At 33.8% G+C, this 23,004-nt stretch overlaps 1 protein-coding gene across 1 annotated transcript in view; it reads left to right on the top strand.

The window, feature by feature from the left end:
- The first annotated feature begins 3,850 nt into the window (after positions 1 to 3,850).
- The window catches only part of CFAP221 (cilia and flagella associated protein 221), a 100,848-nt gene continuing 81,694 nt past the window's right edge, over positions 3,851 to 23,004 (top strand). Inside the window, exons 1-5 of the mRNA XM_051985742.1 lie at positions 3,851 to 3,967; positions 9,654 to 9,838; positions 16,410 to 16,510; positions 21,620 to 21,706; positions 21,862 to 21,957. Coding sequence (XP_051841702.1) covers positions 9,700 to 9,838; positions 16,410 to 16,510; positions 21,620 to 21,706; positions 21,862 to 21,957 — 423 coding nt within the window. The 5' untranslated portion in view covers positions 3,851 to 3,967; positions 9,654 to 9,699. The remainder of the gene's footprint in view (positions 3,968 to 9,653; positions 9,839 to 16,409; positions 16,511 to 21,619; positions 21,707 to 21,861; positions 21,958 to 23,004) is intronic.

Raw genomic sequence — 23,004 nt, 5'->3', positions numbered from 1 at the left:
TGGAAAAATTCCCCGATGTGAATTTGTTCTTGTATGTCTTCTAAGAACTCTAATCCCCACAGGGAAAGCAATTTTCCCTTCTCCTGGACACATGTACCATGCTTATTAATTCCCTATTCAAGACAGTCTTTATTATTAGACCAGGCAAATCACCAGAAATCAAAGCACTTCGTGGAATTTTCTTAAAATTTAACTACCAGCAATAGCTGTTAACATTTATGTAGTACTTGCTACCAGGCAATATGCTAAATGCTTCATAAATATATCTCATTTGGGCCTCATGACAAACTTTGAGAGGAGATAGATGTTACAATTATCCCCTCTTTTAAGTTGAGGAAACTGAAGCAAACAAAGCAAGTGTCTGAGGTTGAATTTAAACTCAGGTCTTCCTACCAACAAACCTAGCATTCTGTCCACTGTGTCATCTAGCTGCACAGGGAAAGTTGTGTAGCAAAATAATTCTTAGTTTCTCAGAAACCATTGGAAAATATTTCCCTCTGGGGAGTCATTAATAAGAAAAGAAGAAAATCCCAGTGGGGAGCAAATTGTGATGGGATCATGTTCCCAAGTTACCAAAGAGAAGATTGCCTTGTGTTAGTATTGGAATGCTTTTCTAAGTATCTCCTTATTCCTCTACCCCATATTGTCCTTAGCTATATTTGGGCAAGACTGTATTTCTACCACTGTCAGTCACAGTTAGCCTTGTCTTTATAAATATTATTTGTCCCATATCTGCATCAGTACTGTTGTCATTCTTCAACAATCTACTTACTTCTGCTGACATTTTTCTGAAGTCTCTGCTGTCTTTGGATTTATTGAGATCACCCCCAGTGAGCCTTACAAAAGTGTCACTGCACTCTAAGACCACATTGTCCAATGGAAAGAAAAACCTAGGGTCAGAAGACTTAGAATCAAATCTTGCCTGTCTAAACATGGACAAATTACTTAAGCCCCCTAAGTGTAAGCATCATTTTCTATAAAATAAGGGGGCTAGTCTAGATGATCTTTTGGGTCCATGGTCTTAAAAGTCAGACTGTTTGATGGTTACTCATATCATTTGATCTGTCTTTTTCATTTATCTCATATCATGAATTGAATATTGAATGTCCTGAATTGGGTAAGAATCATTTATAAAGTAAATGTTCCATAAAATCTTCCTGACTCCAAGTTCAGTGCTTAAACCTTATCATCCTATAGTTCCTATAGGACTATAGGAAAAGCTGGTGATGCAAAGAATACAACACTGGACTTGGAATGGGGAAGACCTGAATTCAGTTCTGGTCTTAAGATACTTGCTAGCTGTGTGAGGAAATTCACTTTACCTCAGTTTTCTCACATGTAAAGAGTAGTAGTACCTATCTCACAGGGCTATTGTGAAAATTAAATTAAGTATTTGTAAATAAAATATTTAGCACAGTGCCTGGCACATAATAGGGACTTACAAATGCTTATTCCCTTTCTCCATCTCCTGCAAGTATTACAGATATAGAATATCCAAAACAGAATCTGTTTTCCTTTGCTTCTGAATGCATCCCTTTTCAAAACTCTGAGATTAATGTCAAAAGCACTGCTATCCTTCCAGGCCACCAAATTTTCAAATTAGATGTAGTTTCTGATTCCTCATTTTCCTTTCTCTCACATATTCATCCAATCAATTGCAAGATTTTGTTTTTTTCTTTCATGACATCTCTTTCATATATCTTTTAGTACCCACACAGCCACAAGTCCCGTCCAGGCCTTTGTTTCCTCTCACTGGGGATGCTGCAATAGTTTTTTGACTTGGTCTCTCCAATTTAAGTGTTTCTCCACTTCAATCCATTCTTTTTACAGCTGTTAAGATAATTTTCCTAAATCACTATATATAGATCTGATCATGTCACAAAACAACTGTCTCCTCCTATCTTTCTAATCTTAAATATTACTCCCTTCTACAAACTCTTTATCTAGCCTATAATCAAGACTTCAACCTTAAGGAGACCTTTTCTATATTCTTCCTCTCCTTCCTCCAAGTAATGTACTATCTCAGAGATAATCTTCCATCTCCTCCATATATACCTTGTTTGTGTGTTGTCATGTTGTCTCCATTAGAATAGGAGCTCTTTGAGGTCAGGGAATGTGTTTTTACCTTTGTATCTCCAGCACTTGTTGCAGTGCCTGACAATAAATAATATCTTAAATGTTTAATAAATTCTTATTGTCAATTGAATGACTTTTTCTTCAAATCTCAGCTTAATGACCATATTCCAGTCCAGAGATTCTTAGCCTCTGGTCCACAGATTCATAGATTTCAGAGGATTTATAAATTCATATGGAAAAACAAATTACATCTTTATTTCCTTCAGTTATTTAAAAACATTTTTTTCCCTGAGGAGTCCATAGATTTTGCCAGGTTATCAAATGACACATACATAAAATTAAGAACTTCTAATTGAAGCCTTTCTAGATCTCTGTTAATATACTTTTTCCCCTAAGGGAGGAAATATACTTATATTCACACATCTTGACTTCTCTATTGCAATGTAATATTTCCCAGGCAAGATCTGTTTCATCATAGTATTTAGTACAGTGTCTAGAGCTTATTGATTGATCTCAGGGCTCCATCTAGATATCATTCAAAATAGCTTCCCAAAAAGCTGCTGTAAAACATTTTCATATTGCATCTTCAACCTTCAACTCTTGAGTTAGAATGATTTTATTTTACATCTTCTCTATACTTTCCATATCTCACGAGTTTTTTTTAATGATGAGAATAAACAAATACAAGCATGCAATTTTTAAGAATAAGTTTTTATGATAACTTTTGATATTTAATCAACACCATCCCCAATATCCTTCCTCTTTGCCCCTTCCTAAAAGTCTTCCCATATAACATAGTATTGTTTAAGAGAAAAAAAGTAAAAAATCTGAGTGACTGATTGATGGATATATCAATAATACTGACATATGCAATACATTAGGGAAAAAGTCTGAAAATATGTACAATATGTAACAGTTGTGGATCTCCAACTTCTGCAAAGGGATAGATTGAACACTCTCTGTCCCTTCTCATGTTTTTGCTTTTTGAATCATGCTTTTTCTCATTAAATTTGAAACATTCATGTTTGTAATGTGTGGTTGCTCTTTCCTGTTCCATTGTAGTAGTCATCAGTCGCTGTGTATATTGTTTTCTTGGCTCTGCATCTTTGATTCGGTATCATTTTATGTAGATTTTCTCATAGTTCTCTATTACATTCACCATTTTTTATATCCCAATGATGATATTCCATAGGCATACAAATTTGTCTTGAAACCTTGACAGTCCTCAAGAGAAGACAAATTCACTCGTGCAAAACTCCAGTATTCCTCAGATGAGTGTGCTCTATGACTCGGTTGCTTCAAAAACTAACGGGAATTTTGGCTACTTTCATTTGACTATCTCTTGCTTTATATTAGTAAAGGGACTCTTAAGTATATCAAGTTTTTGTTTATTTGTTTGTTTTGTTTTGTTTTCTAGGGAAGAAAGAAACAAGCCGGCCCCACCTTTTTTCAGAAAATCCGAGACTTCCAGTACTAGACATTCTCTTCCCTCTCAATTTTTCAGCTAGACATCTTCTCTGGATAATGGCAGAGTCCAACTTATTCTCTAACTTAACAGAAAGTTCCCCTCCATCTAGCCTTGGTTCGTCTTCTGAAACGAACACAAAAATATGACTTATCATAAAACATCCACTTCTCTTAAACTGTCCCTCTCGCCACCCCCCTATTTTCTTACAATTCCCTTCTTCAATTCCCCACGTTTGGGAGTCGTTTGGTTCGGTCCTAGTGCCTGGACACGGAAGAGCGTCCAGTTGTCATAGCAGCAGCCCTGGAGTGGCCCCGGCTGGGGAGTCCCGCTGGCCGGGCCGCTCTAGGCTCTCCGCCCGGGGCGGCGCGGGGCGAGGGGCACGGCCCTGCGGGCCCCGGGACAAGCCCTCTCTTAGGAATTGAGGTGAGTTGCCACGGGAGCGAGATAAAGTGGGAAGAAATCTGGGGGGGAATGGAGAGGAAAGAGGGTGCATGGAGCTATCCGGGACCGAGTATGGTATTCCCCGGATCAGGGGGCCTGCTTTTTTAGTCCTAGTCCTTAATTTTTTTTTCAGCTGTGTAATTTAGGTCTTCATTTCCTTTCTCAAGCCTCTTTTGCTCCCCTGCAGAATGAAGGAAGATTGGCTAGATTGACTCCAAGGCTCCTCCTGGCAGCCTTTTTAAGTTTCGTGAATTTTTGAGTGAGTGTGTATATATAGGTATGGATCAGTGTTTTCCTTAGTACAGGGATCTCCCGATGAGGGGGCCTACCGATGCCAGTTGTATCCTCTTTGCAAATTTCTGTTCTTAAGAAGATGACTTAAGGCGTGCCCAGTGACCCACAGTCAAATATGTCAGAGACAAAGACAAAATCTTGTCTTGTTCAAAAGACTTGAATCCAAGTCTTCCAGCTATCTAGCCTCTAAACAACATTATGGCTTCTTAATAATTATAATAATAACTATTTTGATAAAATATTTTATTAAATAAATATATAAATATTAATTATAAATAAATTAAACTATTTTAATAAAAAATAACTTATTTTAAGAGGATGAGATAAAGGGGATTTAGTTTAAAAAGATTTGAATACTTACAATATTCATCACTGTAATAGATACTAGGATGGGGTTAGGGGTTAGAGTTATAAAAATATATACAGTTTCTATTCTTTACAATCTAAATGAGGCTATAAGATCTGTATGCACAGTGCATGGCACATAGTAGGTGCTCAATAAATGCTTGTTGATTGTCTGTTAAATATAGAAATACTAATAAAAGGCAGTATCTGACTAAATCTTAAATCATTAATGGTGTTTATATGTCAAAGGAAAAAAAAAAGCTTACTTTGTGCCAGGTACTGGGAATACAAATTTAATAAATAATAATTCTTGCTTTCAAGGAGTTTACATTATATTGACAGTAATTTTCATAAATAAATAGGTTTTATATATACATAGTTTAAAAAACAATTATAGGAATGAGTAACAAGAAAAACTGTGTTTGGGGACATAGGTGTACTTCTTGAGTTAAGATTTTCAAATTTAAAAAGGCCTCTTGAAGATGGTGGTACTTTTACTGAACTTTGAAGGGAATTCAAGGTTTTAAGAAGTAGAAGTGAGGAGGGAAAGTATTGCTCACTGTGGAAACAGCATGTGCAAACCATAAAAACTGGAGACTAAATGCCATGTATGAGGACAGAAAGTAGGTCAGTTTGATTATAGAGCAGAGAATGTTTCAATATGGCGAGTGATATTTTTTTATTATAGCTTTTTATATGCAAAGCATATGCATGGGTAATTCTTCAACATAAACCCTTGCAAAAACTTATTTCAACTTTTCCCCTCCTTCCCTCCACTCCCTTTCTTAGATGTCAGGTAGTTCCATTCATGTTAAACATGTTAAAGTATATGTTAAATACAAAATATGTATATATATTTATACAATTATCTTGTTGCACAAGAAAGATTGGATTGAGAAAGAAATAACCTGAGAAGAAAAAACAAAAATACAAGCAAACAATAACAGAAAGAGTGGAAATGCTATGTTGTGGTCCATACTTATTTCCCAGTGTTCTTTCTCTGTTCATTACAAATCATTTGGAACTGATTTAGATCCTGTCATTGTTGAAGAGAGCCACATTCATCAGAATTGGTCATCATATAGTATTATTGTTGAAATGTATAATGATCTTCTGGTTCTGCTCATTTCATTCAGCATCAGTTCATGTATGTCTCAATGAGTGATATTTTTAACATGAAAAGATAGTCTAGAATCAGATTACAATGCAAAACAGAAAAGTTTATATTTTAATCTAAAGATATTAGGGAGCCACTGGAACTTCTTGAGCAGAAGACTAACAGATCAGCTCTTTAGGAGCATCAGTTTTATCTCAGGTGGAGGATGGATTGAAGAGAAGTGAAACTGGTTTCAGGGAGCCAATTAGGAGACTGTTTTGACTGTTCAAACAAGAAGTGATGAGCCTAGACTAAATGGTGGTGTGGTAAAGAGCATAATGTAAGAGATATTGAGAAGGTCGAACTGATGACTTAGCTACCAATTAGATACAGGGATGGAATAATTCATAATAAACAGTTACGTATGACTCTGACATTAGAAACCTAGGTAACTAGAAGAATGGTGTTATTCTCTCCAGGAATAGGAAAATTAGTGGGATTGGTTTACGGAGAAGGATGAGAAGTTCTATACAGGACATAGTTTAAGATGCCTATGGGACATTCATTTGAAGATGTTAAACTAACAACAGTTCTAACTAGAGCTCAGGAAAGAGATGAGGGCTGGATGTTTAGATTTGGACATAATTACTCTAAAGAAGTGAATCCATGGGAGCTCATGAGATCTTTTAAAGGAGTATAGAGAGAGAAAAGGGAAGATCCCAGGTGCTCAACAAAGACTGCATAGAACAATTGAGTTAGAGCAAAACTTTGAAAAATGAATAGGATATGAATAAGTCAGTAGAGGCATGCAAAGCATAAATAAAAATTCCTAAGGTAGGACTGAGAAAAGCATGTTTCAGGGAACATGTGTGTAGATCAGAATGGTTATAATGAAGACTGTTTGAGAATAAAGTGAGGGTAAGTCTAAAAAAGTAGATTGGACCCATGTTGCTTTAAATGTCAGGACATGGACTTTATTCTTTATTCTGCAGATAGTGAAAAGTTTTGAACAATGGAGTGAAATGATGATTGTTATGGGAAAGTTTTATCAAGAAACTACAATACAATCAATTTGAAAGAGAAACTGAAGACAGGAAGAGCAATTATATTGCTATTGAAATAATCCAGATGAAATGATAAAAACCTCAACTAGATTGGTACTAGTAGGACTGGATGGGACGAGATGAAGGGAAATAAGATATCAGAGGGAGAATTCCTAAAACTTGATGTTAACTGGATATGGAGCTGAAAAAAAAGAACAAAATAAAAATGAGTTTTCAGATCTAGATAATTAAAGTGATTTTATCTTTAGTAGAGATCAAAAAGTCAGGAGTGGAGGATAATTTTGAGAAGGTGATTGAGATAGCAATTGAGTATAATTGGGAACCAAACTGAATATTGGATTAAGTCAGCGCTAGAGATAAAAATGACTTTAAAAATGTTGATAATTGTTACAGTGGGAGGGTGAGGGGAGAAAATAAACTCTTGAATTATAGATTATGTTAGAAGAGTAGAGATTATGAGGATTGAACCTTAGGGAATACTTGATTTTAGGAAGTAGGAGAAAGAAGAGGACTTACCAAAAGAAGGAGAAGGAACATTCAGAAATGAGAGGAGAATTAAGATGGTATAGTTGTCACCAAAATCAAGAAAAGAGAATTTCTAAAAGATGGTCAGGAAGACAATGAAAAATCAATATTATGGAGCAAAGACGAGAGAAGAAATTCTTAGGTGGCACTTCTCAGTAGGGTCTTGAATTAGCTTTTAAAGTCCTGAGGCTTCACTAATGATCTTCAAATTTCTTGTTTTTTTTTTTAAAGAAATTTTCTGGGATTTCTTTTTTTTTTTAATAATTTTTTATTGACAGTTCAAATTTCTAAGAATTTAATGTGTCAATAATTATCTAGTACAGAAAGAACAAAAAGAAAAGAACTTCAACAGGATGAATATACAAATTCACAGATTAATAGTGTTCAGAGAGGTCTCCCAGATAATTTGGCCCAGTCACTTCATTTTACAGACTTGATGAAGAGACTTTTTAAAGTGACACAATTAGTTACTGACATATCTGATACTAGAACTTAATTTTCTCCTAACTTCTTTCCCCGGGGGCTTCTTTCACAACATAACTCTGCTGTGTTGTTTTCCCTTTTCTTGGAATACTTTCCCTTAGTTTTTTGATCTACAAAGTTTCTATTCATAATTTGAGATCCAATACAAGCTCCCCCTCCCCCTAAAAAAGCCTTCCTGGAGTCCATACCAATAGTTCTTTCTCTGATCTACTAAAATATTTATTGTATATGCCATTCATTTTATGTTTATCCATGCAGTTTCATGTTTTAAATTATCACTTCATGTATGGTATTATGTCTTAACTTGCTTATGCAATCTGAGAGTAGAGACAGTATTTTCATTTATTTTTCCCATAGTGTTAGTACAAGAAGCATCTAGAAAGTATCGATGAATGTACTTAGATAATTTTGTCATGACAAGGTCTATTGATTAATTGAATGGAAGGAAAGAAGGAAACAAGCATATATTAAATATTTATTAAGAATGGGGCACATGAAGTTCTCAGGGAGGACTAGTACCTCTAGTGTGAGGGCTTGCTGAGTCTTTTTCAGGGCTGCACATCCCTCATTGGTGTCCACTTTCATCCTACTCTCACCTTTGTCTCCAAAAAGCTGTAGCATATGCAGTGGCCACACAGTGGTAAAATTGTCTTGTCAGACAGGCTAACCCAGATTGAGGCAATCAACAGTTCTCAAACCTGTTGGTGGTTAGGGGAATGTCTTCCCCAAACCCTGGCAGATGGGTGGGTGAGAACAATTTGTTCCAATGGCCATGAAGAAACAGGTACTATGGAGTGCTTAGAGTTCCATCAAGCATCAGACCCAAGATCATTCACTGCATCCTGGGCCATTGCCACTCACATTAAGTTTTATTCTGACACTGAACTTCTATGACTTTGGAAAAGAAAAATTAATGACTTTATGTAATTCTTCCTCACTTAAATCCATATGACACTAAGTTATTGGTCCTCTTAGAAAATGAAGAATAAACAAGAACAAATACTTAATAGGGTGCAGGCGTTGTATTAAACTTTGGGGATACATATACAAACCAAAAAAAACCCTTCCCTCAACGAACTTATATTTTAATGATGTGTGGGAGATAGTTTATGAGATCTAAGGGCTTTAAGGCCAAGTGAATGTCCTTCCAGGTTTAAATTAGATACTTGAAAGAACTTGTTAATGGTAAAGAGATGATACAATAAAACAAGAGAGCTGTGAAATATTTTTCAGACATCTTTAAAATTACAAATCTTCATTTCTCTGAGATGATTTAGGTATAGTTTTGCCTATTGGCAAAGACCTTGATGACTTTTCTCTTGATATCAAGGCTAGAATTTTCATAACTAATTATTTAACGTCTGCTTGAAAACTTCCAAGGACTGGATACTCACCATCTATTCAACTTTCAAGAAGTGCTCATTGTTTGGGAATGTGGGAATTGTGTGGGAATCAAGGGAAATCTCCTGATTTCCCACACACAAATATCTTAAAGTTTAGCAAACATAAGTTTGCCCCTTTGCAAATTCCAATCATTGTTCCTGGTTCTTCCCTTTGCAGCCAAACAGGACAGTTTAATTCCTCTTCTAAGTGGCAACCATCCAAAATTTTTAAAAATAGCTATTTGGTCACCCCTAAATGTTCTTTTCCAAGCTAGATATTCCCAGTTCCTACAGTTGATGCACGTATAACATGAATTTAAAGCCTTTTGCCATCCTCAAATCTTCTTCTAGATACTCTATCACTATTCTTCTTAAATCTAGAATCACAAAACCAGATATAATTCTTTAGCTAATGACTGGGAAGTTAAAATGTCTGCAGTTTCTCTTTTTTATATATGCTTCCCATATGTTCTCTTCAGGTGAACTATTGACCAAAATATTCGAGACTGCACTTTTCATAATAAAATGGAGGTGATAAATTCAGCAGAGATAAATCCGAGCAAAGATATAAGATCACATTCCAGCATATCTCCTGTTCTTCTGGCCAGCTTAGTAGAAGAGCCAAAGAAAAAAAAGGAAGTACCTAATCATCTACTAGAATCAAGTAAGTGATCAGAATATAGATCTTGTTTATCACTAAGCTTTTTTCCAGATAAGAAAGTAAATCACAGATTTGTGAAGTATACTATTTTTAAAATGTAAGTTAAATTTTTATGCTTAGTTAAGATTTTATAGGTTGATAAAGTGATAATTTATTCAGATTAATAATATGACCACTCGGTTAATAGATAAATTTACAGAGTCAACTACCACTAAAAACTTGGGTAATCCAGGATTCCAGCTCTCTGGAAAATGAAAGCTTTGTCTAGTATTTTTAAAAGTGCTTTAAATTTTAGAAATGTAGCAACAGTGGCCATACTTGGATCTGCTCCTTTATTACTTAACCTATTTGAATTGAGGTAACTAAAAAACCAAGTTAGCCATTACAACTGTCTGTAAAAGTTGTCGCTTGAATTCAGTGAAGAAATTTTAAGCAAAACCAATTAAATAATGGTAGCATAAGAAAAAAACAACATATAACTCTTAAGCAGCAGGTCTCAGACTTTTAAAAATTATTGACTCCAGAGTTTTTGTTTGTATGGATTATATCCATTGATATTTACCATGTTAGAAAATAAAATAAATTTTAAAAATATTTATTAATTCATTTAAAATATTGCTTGTTAGCAAAATAATGTAACTTGTTAACAAAAGCAACATATTTTTATGAAATACAATTTTTCCAAAACAAAAAAAAAGGTTTAATGAGAAGAGTGGTATTGTTTTATATATTTTGGAAAATCTCTTTAATATTAGATTTAATAGATGACAACTGGATTCTCATATCTAATGTTTATGCATTCAATTTATTGAGATATGTCTTATTGGTTTAATTGAAGTATATGAAAAAATATGGCCTCATACATTCATGTAGTTGGAAAAGGGAAGAGTATTTCAATAAGCAAATAATAGTTTAGTGTTGTTTTAAAAATAATTTTGACCTCTCACATCCCCTGAAAGATCAGATACCTCTAGAGATCTGCAAACTACATATTGAGAGCTATTGTGCTAAAGTAATCTGACTTTAAAAAATTTTAAATATATATATGCATATATGTGCATATATATAAATAACATTTATCCACACAAGTATTATTCCTTTCAAAGTATTCATCTTTGGAAGCTAAGCCCCTTAAGTAGATATTGTTCATTTTAAGGACTTATCTTTTGAAATTGAATTATTAGAAGTAATTCTAAAATCAGTCAGGGGCATACCTTTAAAAATAGCTTCAGTGGTGATAAATTCTCATTCTTAGAGGATAGGTTTGATTTTTGGAAATTACGAAAAGTATTGGATCCAAGGCTGATAACTAAGATAAATGATGGTCAAGCCAAGCAAGAAGTGAGATGTGACTATAGAATAAAGAGAATGGCTTCCTAGTGTAGTCAATTAAAAGTCTCTAAAGAATATATCCAGATAGGTTCACAGAATGTTTTCAGCAGTGATAATGCCATTGGAACACATGTACAGTTTCATTAGATGAGTGATAATAGCTTCTATTTACATAGTGCTTTAAGATCTGCAAAGTGTTTCACATATATGTTTCATTTGGTCATTATAATAACGTCATAAGAAAGGTACTGCAGTATTATTATTCCATTTTGCTGAAGGAAATTGAAGCCGAAAAAATGAAATGATTTGTCCAGCGTTATACAAGTCATAAATATCTGAGGTAGTATTTGAACTCAGGTCTTTCTGACTACAAATCTTACACTATGTACTATGTCAACTAATTATTTCTACTGGAGAGATAGCTAAATGTAAATGTTTATAATGGAAAACAAAACATCACTGAAACTTTAAAAAGTTTATGTACTTTGTGTAAAAGTATAAACTTCTGTTTGAAAAATTGGTATTATAAATTTATACCTTGTCAATTCTTCTTTTAAGGGAAGAGCAACTGGTCTTCCCCTAAATGAAGAAATACTATGAGTCCATCATGGGTTTGTTGCCTTCATCTACTAGGCAGTCTCACTGGATTTCCTTTCTCCTTTGGATTAGGAAACATACCTTATTTATATATGGAAAGAATCAGTTGATGCATGCAGTTTGAGACAGCTTTGGTAAAGGAACTTGGAAAAATAAAGTGATATTACACTCCTACATGTGAAGAGTACATATTTTTGATAACTGTTGACAGCATAAAATATTTGGGAATCTATCTACCAAAAGAAAGTCAGGAATTATATAAGCAAAATTACAAAAAACTTTCCACCCAAATAAAGTCAGACTTAAATAATTGGAAAAACATCAAGTACTCTTTGATAGGCCGAGCGAATATAATAAAGATGACAATACTCCTTAAACTAATCTATTTATTTAGTGCTATATCAATCAGACTTCCAAGAAAATATTTTAATGATCTAGAAAAAATAACAACAAAATTCATATGGAACAATAAAAAGTCGAGAATCTCAAGGGAATTAATGAAAAAAAAATCAAATGAAGGTGGCCTAGCTGTACCTGATCTAAAATTATATTATAAAGCAGCAGTCACCAAAACCATTTGGTATTGGCTAAGAAATAGATTAGTTGATCAGTGGAATAGGTTAGGTTCACAAGACAGAATAATCAACTATAGCAATCTAGTGTTTGACAAACCCAAAGATCCTAACTTTTGGGATAAGAATTCATTATTTGATAAAAACTACTGGGATAATTGGAAATTAGCATGGCAGAAATTAGGCAAGGATCCACACTTAACACCATATACCAAGATAAGATCAAAATGGGTCCATGACCTAGGCATAAAGAACGAGATTATAAATAAATTAGAGGAACATAGGATAGTTTATCTCTCAGACTTGTGGAGGAGAAAGAAATTTGTGACCAAAGATGAACTAGAGACCATTACTGATCACAAAATAGAAAATTTTGATGATATCAAATTAAGAAGGCTTTGTACAAACAAAACTAATGCAAACAAGATTAGAAGGGAAGCAACAAACTGGGAAAACATCTTCACAGTTAAAGGTTCTGATAAAGGCCTCATTTCCAAAATATATAGAGAACTGACTCAAATTTATAAGAAATCAAGCCATTCTCCAATCAATAAATGGTCAAAGGATATGAACAGACAATTTTCAGATGATGAAATTGAAACTATTTCCACTCATATGAAAGAGTGTTCCAAATCATTATTGATCAGAGAAATGCAAATTAAGACAACTCTGAGATACCACTACACACCTGTCAGATTGGCTAAGATGACAGGAGAAAATAATGATGAATGTTGGAGGGGATGCGGGAAAACTGGGACACTGATGCATTGTTGGTGGAATTGTGAACGAATTCAACCATTCTGGAGAGCAATCTGGAATTATGCCCAAAAAGTTATCAAACTGTGCATACCCTTTGATCCAGCAGTTACTTCTGGGCTTATACCCCAAAGAAATACGAAAGAAGGGAAAGGGACCTGTATGTGCCAAAATGTTTGTGGCAGCCCTGTTTGTAGTGGCTAGAAACTGGAAATTGAATGGATGCCCATCAATTGGAGAATGGCTGGGTAAATTGTGGTATATGAATGTTATGGAATATTATTGTTCTGTAAGAAATGATCAGCAGGATGAATACAGAGAGGACTGGCAAGACTTACATGAACTGATGCTGAGTGAAATGAGCAGAACCAGGAGATCATTATACACTTCAACAACAAAACTGTATCAGGGTGTATTCTGATGGAAGTGGATCTCTTCGACAAAGAGAAGATCTAATTCAGTTCCAATTGATCGGTAATGGACAGAATCAGTTACACCCAGAGAAAGAACACTGGGAAATGAGTGTGAACTGTTTGCATTTTTGTTTTTCTTCTCAGGTTATTTTTTACCTCCAATTTTTCCTGTGCAACAAGAAAACTGTTCGGTTCTGCACCCATATATTGTATCTAGGATATACTATAACATATTTAACATGTAGGAGACTGCTTGCCATCTAGGGGAGGGAGTGGAGGGAGGGAAGGGAAAAGTTGGAATAGAAGTGAGTGCAAGGAATAATGTTGTAAAAAATTACCCATGCATATGTACTGCAATAAAAAGTTATTTTAAAAAAAGCAAATGGAAAATTTGATTCTGAACAGTCAGGGTTATTATGATGAGAGCATGTATATGAAAGTATCTTGAAAACTAAATAAATGTTATATGCAAGTAAGATCTTATTATTTTCATCCAGTATTGATTATTCCCATTTTTTGTGGTCCATTTTTCCAACCTCTGAAATCACTTTGTATTATTTGTATATATGCATGCACCCATGTATACACACATATGCATGTGTGTATTGTGTATATACACACATATACACGCAACATATATGTTTATAAGCATATGGATATGCGTGCATGTGTTTATACATTATACAAAATATATGTTATGTTATATATATATATAATTGTGTACATAATATGCATGTATGTGTATATTTGTAAATGTCTAACATTTTCCCCTCATTTTTTAGTACTACTTTAAGTATTTCAGTGTGTTTAGGAGTCATACAAGAAATCATATTTTGGTGAATCTAGAATATCTCTTTGGTCTAATATTATATATCTTTTAAACACAATAGTAACTGCTATCATCCAATCCTTGATTGATGACATTGAAGAATAGGGTTAAAGACTTTTTTTTTTGAACTCACAGATTTTCAAAATTTGGCCCAAAGCTGAAATAATAAATTCTGATAACTAAGAAGACTTTATAGAACTTTAGCTGTTTGGAGTTCATAATCTAGATTATGACATGTGTCATACTATTCTAACTAAAGTCAAATCATTACAGTGAAATACTTTCAATTTCTTGGAAAGTCATGGAGTAGAGTGGAAGGTAAACTACTTTTGGAGTTCGAAGTGAAGTAGTGGTGCTGACACTTAATAGCTATGTGAGTTGGATATATCCTTTCACCTTTCTGTGCCTTGGTTTCCTCATATGTAAAACAGGTATAGCCATAATCATACTACTACTTCAGGATTATTTTAAGGGAAGGATTTGGTGAGTTGTAAAATATATAAATGTGAATTACTTTTCTTATTTGTTCACTATAACAAAATGTAAATGCTTAGTGTTTTCAATAGATTGCTTACTAAATATTAAATGATCACAAAATGCTTGTCCTTTTAGAGATTTAAGTTTTATAATAATAATTTATATAAAACCAAAAAAACCCTCTTTTATGCCTCAACAAAATCTGGAGTGCTATTGTTTAATGTGACTAATTTTTTCCAAAATTATTTATTTTCCCTAATAATAAAATCAGCAACACAGCAACAAAATTAAACAAAGTAATATTTTAAAAGTCTGATATAGTAGAAAGAGCACTTCATTTGGAGTCATATGACTAGATCCCATCTCTCTTTGATGAAAGAAAAATCATGTGCCTTCATTTTTAACATAACACCAATAATATACATTGAATATCATTTGTTGGTTTTTATTTTCCTTTATGTAATAGAAATCAGTTCATATGTTGTTCTTGTAATTCTACTTTTTTTCTTAGCATTGGTTTCATATAAATCTTTTCACATTTCTTTGTATTTCTTGTAATCTTTACCGTGCAATAATGTTCCATAACCTTCATATACTACAACTTGATGATGGATTTTTCTATTTAAAAAACTTTATTTTTATTATGAATTTGTTATTATTAACCATCACAAACATGAACATTTCAATATACAAAGAACCAAAAAAAGAGGATTGTATATGAAACTGTGGACTTCTGTTATACATAACTTGCTTTAAAATATGTATGTTAAATTTAAAAAGGAGTTACTTTTTTGTTTGTTTTGTATATTTTTAATGTTTTGTTGATATTTTTCTTTCTTTATTGACATTTTTCATACTACCCACTAACTTGCTTTTTCTTTCTCATAATTAATAAAGTCAAACAAAATACAGAGGTGATGAATTTTCCAGAAGAGTTTTAACAAAAATGAAAAGGGCACATAGCTTCCTTAAAGGTACAAACAGCTATGTGGCCCAATGATATAAGTACTGATCTCAGGAAGCTCTGAATTCAAATTTTTCCTTACTCAGTTAGCAACTGAATGTCCATGAGAAAGGCACTTAACTTGTATGAGCCTCATTTTTCTCATCTATAAAATAGAGATAATAATAATAATGTCTACCTCATGAAGTTTATTGTGACAATCAAAGGAGATAATATAAAGTGTTTTGCAAATCTTAAACTACTAAATGCTAGCTGCTATTATTTTTGACAACAACAATGATAATGCATGTGATTAACTTTGTTGAAAGTTATGACTTGCAATGCCTCAAAGAGCAATAAAAATTTTTAAAATATCCTAAATTTGAAGCACACGAAAAGCTAGATATCTTTGAAAACAATGTGGAATGTTTGTTTTATTGCTGTAAACAGCCTGAAATGAGAATTCATGGTTTTTAATCCTTTTTTTATATTCTGCTGTGTACACAGAAGTGGGTTTCCCCCCCTCATTTTGCACTTAAGTTTAAATTAATACATTTAAAAAAAACTCTAAATTTAAAGGAATCCAGTTTAAGATAATTAGTCTTAATTTAATTTTTCTATTATTTTTCATGCTGTATCACATTTGTATGGATAGAAATTTTTACAAAGCTTGAACAAAATAAAGTTGTAAAAGCAGAACCTGGAATAATACATTTTGGAAGCTACAAAATAGGAGACTATCATGAACAGATTTTGGTAAGTATTTTCAAAATAGCATGAATAAGCTGTAATAAGAACAATGTAAATTTACTGAATTTATAACACTCTTAGCTTTTCTATTCACTTATCACTTAACAATCTGGATTTCATCTCTATCATTCAGCTGAAATTACTCTTTCTGAGGTTACCATTGATTTTTAATTGATAAATCTGATGACCTTTTCTTGGTCCCCATGTCCTTCACTTTTCTTTTGACCTGGCTCTTTTTTTTTTTTTTTTTTTTGATATTTTCCTGTCTTGGTTCTCCTACCTATGTAATCAATTCTGCTCAATTTTCATTCCTGAAATATCATATGTGTCCTTTCCTTCAATTGTGCATGGCTCTGCATTGAATCAAATCTCACTTTATTCTCTCAGTGACTCTCACAAGCTTCCATGGATTCCATTATCATTTCCATACATAAGCTAGATCTCTCTACCTGGCCCTCATATCTCTCCTGAACTCTAGTCCCACATCAAAAAAAAAAAAATGCCTGTTATGCATCAACTAGATTCCCTGTAGCTATCTCAAAATAAATATCTCCAAAGCAAAACTCAATATCTTTCTTCATTAAATTCATACCCATGCTAAACTTAACAATTTCTGTTGAAGATACCACCATCCTTTCAATTACTTAGATTTTCAACTTTGGAGAAATCCTTAATTCATTCTTTCTTCTCAATCCCCTCTCCTTATCCCACATCCAATTAAATGCCAAATCTTCTTGATTTTGTGTTCACATTTTGTCCATAAGTGTGTGACAATTCCATGTATCAGTGCTGAATGGGATCATCTTTGCAGAATTTTTTTATACTTTTGTGTGTGCATTTTGATCACAGGGAGGATCCCAGCTTGCTGCAGTAAGCAAGCCAGGACTGGGTGAAGCAGACAATTTTTAGGGTACCTCTTCTAGTCCTTTCCTCACCAGGTGAGCAGTGGAGTCCTTTAAAAAGGCTGATTGTTATCCAGGGGGCTCTCGAATCCTATTGCTCTTCCAGTAGGAAGACAAACCTTTGGTCTAGACCACCTGTGTGTAGAGTTATGATTACAACTCCCAGTGTATCTTACCTGATGCTTTGTTACCATAGAACTTTTAGATTAAAAATAGTAAAATGATATGGGTGATGTTTTTAATTTGTGCATAAATGGGATTTAAATGAGGCAGAATTAAACAAATTGTCAGCCTCATTTTCTCTCCCAAAGTCATCAAAGTCCAGGGGTAGAAAAAAAATCAAAACAATGGGCAATAGTTTAGGATGCAGTGGATGACCAAAGTGTCTTCAATGTCTAGCCAAGCTCTACGTACTCTACAATGCTAGCTTCACCTGCCTTCATGGCATGACTTTCTCTTCAACACTATCTAAAGTAGAGAAAGTAGGTGCGTGATTTTTAATTGGTTTTTCTCTTTTAATTAAAGCCTTTTATCTTCAAAATATATACATGGATAACTTTTTACATTCACCCCTACAAAACCCTATTTTCTAATTTTTCCCCTCCTTTTCCCCTACTTTCTCCCTCAGTCAGCAAGTAATCCAATATGTTAAACATGTGCAATTCTTCGACACGTATTTCCACAATTGTCATGCTGTACAAAAAAAATCAGATCAAAAAGAAAAAAAAACATAAAGAAAAAAATGCAAGCAAGCAACAAAAAGAGTGAAAACACTATGTTGTCGTCCACATTCAATTCCCATTGTCTTCTCTGGGGGTACAGATAGCTCTCTTCATCACAAGATCATTGGAACTTGTCTGAATGACGAATGTATAATTCAATACAACTTCTGAATCTGAGATGCAACAAAGTATGGATCAAGTCTCTGCTGGTTGTACTAATTTTGGCCTAACAATGAACACCAAGAAAACACAGGTTCTCCAGCAGCCAGCACCATATTATCCATACACAGAATCATCAAATGGGGCAAATGGAGAAAATGGAGAAATTATAGCAAATGAAGAAATTTTAAATGTTGTAAATAAGTTCACTTACATTGGTATTATACTTTAGGAATGTACACACTGATAATGAGGTTGACACATGCGTTGCCAGAACTAGGTCAGTATTTGGGAGGCTCCAAAGGAAAAATGGGAGAAAAAGGGTATTAGAACTGTTATGAAACCTGGACAGTATACCAGTGCCATCCCAGGAAACTGGATTGCTTCCATTTAAATTGGCTTAGGAAGATTCTGAAGATCATCTGGCAACATTAGGTACCAAATTGAGATCCTTTATCAAGCTAAACTACCAAACATTCAAACTCTACTGCAGATAGCACGATTCCAATGGACTAGTCTCATTGTTTGTCTAAAATTATTTTACAGAAAATTCACAAAAGTACGTGCTTACATGGTGATTAGAAGCAACACTACAAGGACTCTCTCTCAAGGTCTTTCTGAAGAATTTTAAATTGATCGTTAAGACATGGGAGACACTGAAATAGGACCACACAGCATTGTATGCCTCCAAAGCAGAACTGCAGTAGCTCAAAAGAAACTTGAGATTTGCAAATTTAGAGATCTCACCAGTGCATTGGTCTGATACACCATACCACCTTGACTCCACCATAGTATTGTCATTTTCTCTTAGTACAAAGGGAAAAAAAAAACAATTGTACTGATAATTTTCAATCTCTTTTCTCCCTGTTACATCTTCTTTTATATCAAAATAATATTTCTAAAACACAAATCTAATCAGGTCATTGCTTTGCTCAAAAACTGTTGTTTTTAGGTTAAAATGCAAATTCAGTGCAAGTTAGTATGAAAAACAAGATGCTAATATTTTGGGGCATCACAAAAATCTTCATTTAAAAAATGTTTACACTGCATATTTCGATAACTGGAGATAAGGAGAGGCCAGTTTGGATCATTAAGTATGGGAAAGAGAGTAATGTGCAACAAGGCTAGCAAAACAGTTTAGGACAAGGTTGTGAAAAGCTTTAAAAGCCAGAGGAGTTAATGTTTTATCTTAGAGACAATAGATATCTACAAGAAGGGATGAAGATAGTCACATGGTCAGATCTACTTGCTTTGATTGCAAATGTGAAGGATGTACTGGAATGGTGAGGAAACTTAAGGAGGGAAACCAATTCAGAGGCTGTTGCAATAATACAAGCAAGAGGTAATGAGGACATGAACTAAAATAGTAGCTTTTTACATGGAAAGACAGGGAGCAGAAATGGCAAAGTTTGGCAAATGATTAATGTATAAAGTGACAGAAGAGTCTAGGATATGAATGAATGAAAAAGCATTTATTTAGCACGTACTCTGAGGGGTTTGCTATTTCCGTCTCCAAAAACTTTTCTAAAGTACTCTAAAAAATAATACAAATATTAATAGCAGTACAAAAATAGTCATTTACAATATTCATTTGTAATAGCAAAAACTATAAACAAACCTATATATCCAGTGATTGAAGAATAGCTGAACAAATATGGCATATTGATAGAGTAAAAAAGTGTTATAAAATGACCAATATGAATATAAGGAAATTCAGAAAAATCTATATGAAGATATAAAAAGTGAGAACAACAGAACTTTAGCTATCTGTAATAGTTTGTGTGTGTGTCTTTGTGAAATGTGTAAGAAAAAGATAACAAAGACAAATGTAGAACTTCAGTAGGATTTAAAAAAGGAAAGTGAGCAGATTTAGATGTTTTTGCAGTTTGTTCTTTTGCTTTTAAAAAGTGTTTATGTAAGATTGTATTTCTAATTTTGTGTTTATTTGATTATTTGTCTTTGGGGATGGCTACTAGGTTTGTGATATTTTAAAAAATCCTTAATATTCTTAAATGTTCGAATTAGTTGTCACAGATATAATTCTCTCTCTGTCTCTCTCTGTCTCTCTCTCTCTCTCTCTTTCTCTCGTGTGTGTGTGTGTGTGTGTGTGTGTGTGTGTGTGTGTGTCCCTGTTTTTCAGACTCTGTCTCTGTCTTTCTCTGTGCATTTCTGTCTCAGTCTCAATCTCTGCCTTTTTCTACCTCTATTGGCTTGTCTGTATTTCTTTTTGGTATTGTAATTACAAGGGAATATTTTTTAATTTATTAATTATTCTGAACTTAACAAACATTAAGTATATTAGTATTTCAGTGTAGAACAGAAAAAGAGGTTGATCATAAAACTATGAATCTTTATTATGTTAAGCTTGCTTTTCAGTGTAGATCAGAAAAAAAAGACATGAATCCATTATGTTCAGCTTGCTTTTTGGTGTAGAACAGAAAAAAAGAGGTTGATCATGAAATTATGAATCTTTATTATGTTCAGCTTTCTTTTTATTATAAACATATAATGAATTTGACACTAATTTTCAGTGCTATCCTGCTAATATACGATTCTTCTAACCTTTTTTCACTTCTGTGCAGTTTTTTTTTAATATTTAAAAGCTCACTTTTTCTTTTTCCTTCCTTTTTGGGGGCTCTCATTCCAATCATCTTTCTCCCCCATTCCTCATCTCCATTTGGAAGGGAAGAGAATGAAGGAGGAGGAATAACAGCTCCCGAAGAGTTAAGAAAAACACATTCTAATATTGTCTATTTCTGAAAAAATATATATATCATTCTGCAATTTCAGTCCAACATCTCTCTTTTTCCTTGTTATTCACCTTTTAGAATAACCCTTTCAATTCTTAAATTGTTTCTCTTTTCACATCTTAAGGAAAAATCGAAATATTTCCTCCTTTTAATCAAAACTCCAAAATTGCCACATTATTCTGGTATTTCTTATTTCTCTACCCTTGGTACAGAACAAGATCTAATACTGACCCATTTTAAAGTGAATATGGCTTTCAGTTTAAAAAAAACCATTGTATTAAATTGTTGAATGAAGATAATTGTATCCTTTTTATTTTAAAAAATAAATTCATTAACTGTTTTTCAATTACTTACCTTTGCCCCACATGACGATTTTGTCCCTATATGAAAATGTTCTCTAAAGGAATGGCTTGTCTTGGGTCAGCCACCCTTTGACCTGGTTCCTCTATTAGTGATTGGTGGCATATGACACTAGACAGTAGGGAAGGTCCCTTAGCTCAGTTGGTCAGACCACAATATCGAACAAATTAATAAGAAGGTACTTTGTATTTATTTTAAATACATCTTTTATTTTCCCCACAGAAGCTGATCAATATTTCTGATGATGTCATAAATCTTCATATTTTACCCCCACAAACCAAATATTTTGAGATCAAGTACGTTAAAAAAGTAAGTGTTATTGACAACCTATTTCCTTCTGTTATCTCTCATTCATTTTTAGTTTCTTTGTCATGTCAGCCTCTGCTTTTACTATGCTTTTTATGACAAATGATGGGGTACTATCTGGCAATCATAAATTGATGAGAATTCATTTGATCTTATAGAATCGTCTTGTTCCTGGCCTGTCCCTTAAAGTGACAGTTGAATTTTCTCCAGATGAATGGCGTTATTATTATGATTGTATCCGCATTCACTGTCAGGTAAGCTTCTAAATGTCTATAAGAACTGAGTTTCTAGGTAAAAGTATAAGAAAACGAAAGCCTGCTGTGGAGTGTTGTTTTGTTTTGGGTACCAGAATACTTTTATTACTCCATCATCATTTTTGGAAGTTGTAAAGGGATTAAGTGATTTAATGAATGAGGACCTAGCCTGTGAGTGAAACAGACTAATGCTTAATCCTTATACTTGTATTAACAAAATTATCCCATCTTTCTGTTCCTTCATCTTTCCAGTTTTCTTGTACCTAAACGTTACTGTACCATTTCAGGTATCAATCCTAACAAAATGATTAATTGTTTAACATAAATAAACTTTCAGATTTTAAAATAGGAAACCCTTTAGGTGAGAGGCAATGTAAAGGCATAGTGGATAGAGAGAAAGCTGTCCTTGAAACCAGGAAGACTTTAATTCATGCCCAGTCTCTGCTACATACTGGTTGGCACACTAGAAAAGTCACTTAACTGATCAGTGTTCTCTGGGTAACTCTTTAAGATAAGATATAGTCCTGACATGATAGGGGAAATTTCTCTTTGGGGACCTAGGTAGCAAAATCATTTTAAAAGATTTTTTTTTATTAACAATTTGGGGCAGAACTATACACCTGTCAGATTGGCCAAGATGTTAGGAAAAGACAATGATAAATATTGGAGGGACTATGGGAAAACTGGGACACTAATACATTGTTGGTGGAGTTGTGAGCTGATCCAACCATTCTGGAGAGCAATATGGAGCTGTGCCCCAAGGGCTATCAGACTGTGTGTACCCTTTGATCTAGCAGTGGGCCTGTATCTCAAAGAGATTATAAAGGAGGGAAAGGGACCCACATATGCAAAAATGTTTGTGAAAGCCCTTTTTTGTAGTGCCAAGGAACTGAAAAGTCAGTGGATGCCCATTAGTTGGGGAATAGCTGAATAAGTTATAATATGTGAATATAATGGAATATTATTGTTCTATAAGAAACAATCAACAAGATGATTTCAGAAAAGACCTGGAGAGATTTGCATGAACTATGCTAAGTGAAGTGAGTA

The sequence above is a fragment of the Antechinus flavipes genome, chromosome 3 (assembly GCF_016432865.1).
Source record: "Antechinus flavipes isolate AdamAnt ecotype Samford, QLD, Australia chromosome 3, AdamAnt_v2, whole genome shotgun sequence".
NCBI classification, from domain to species: Eukaryota; Metazoa; Chordata; class Mammalia; order Dasyuromorphia; family Dasyuridae; genus Antechinus; species Antechinus flavipes.
Note: the sequence above shows the minus strand (reverse complement) of the source record. Positions and strands in the feature narration are given on the sequence as shown.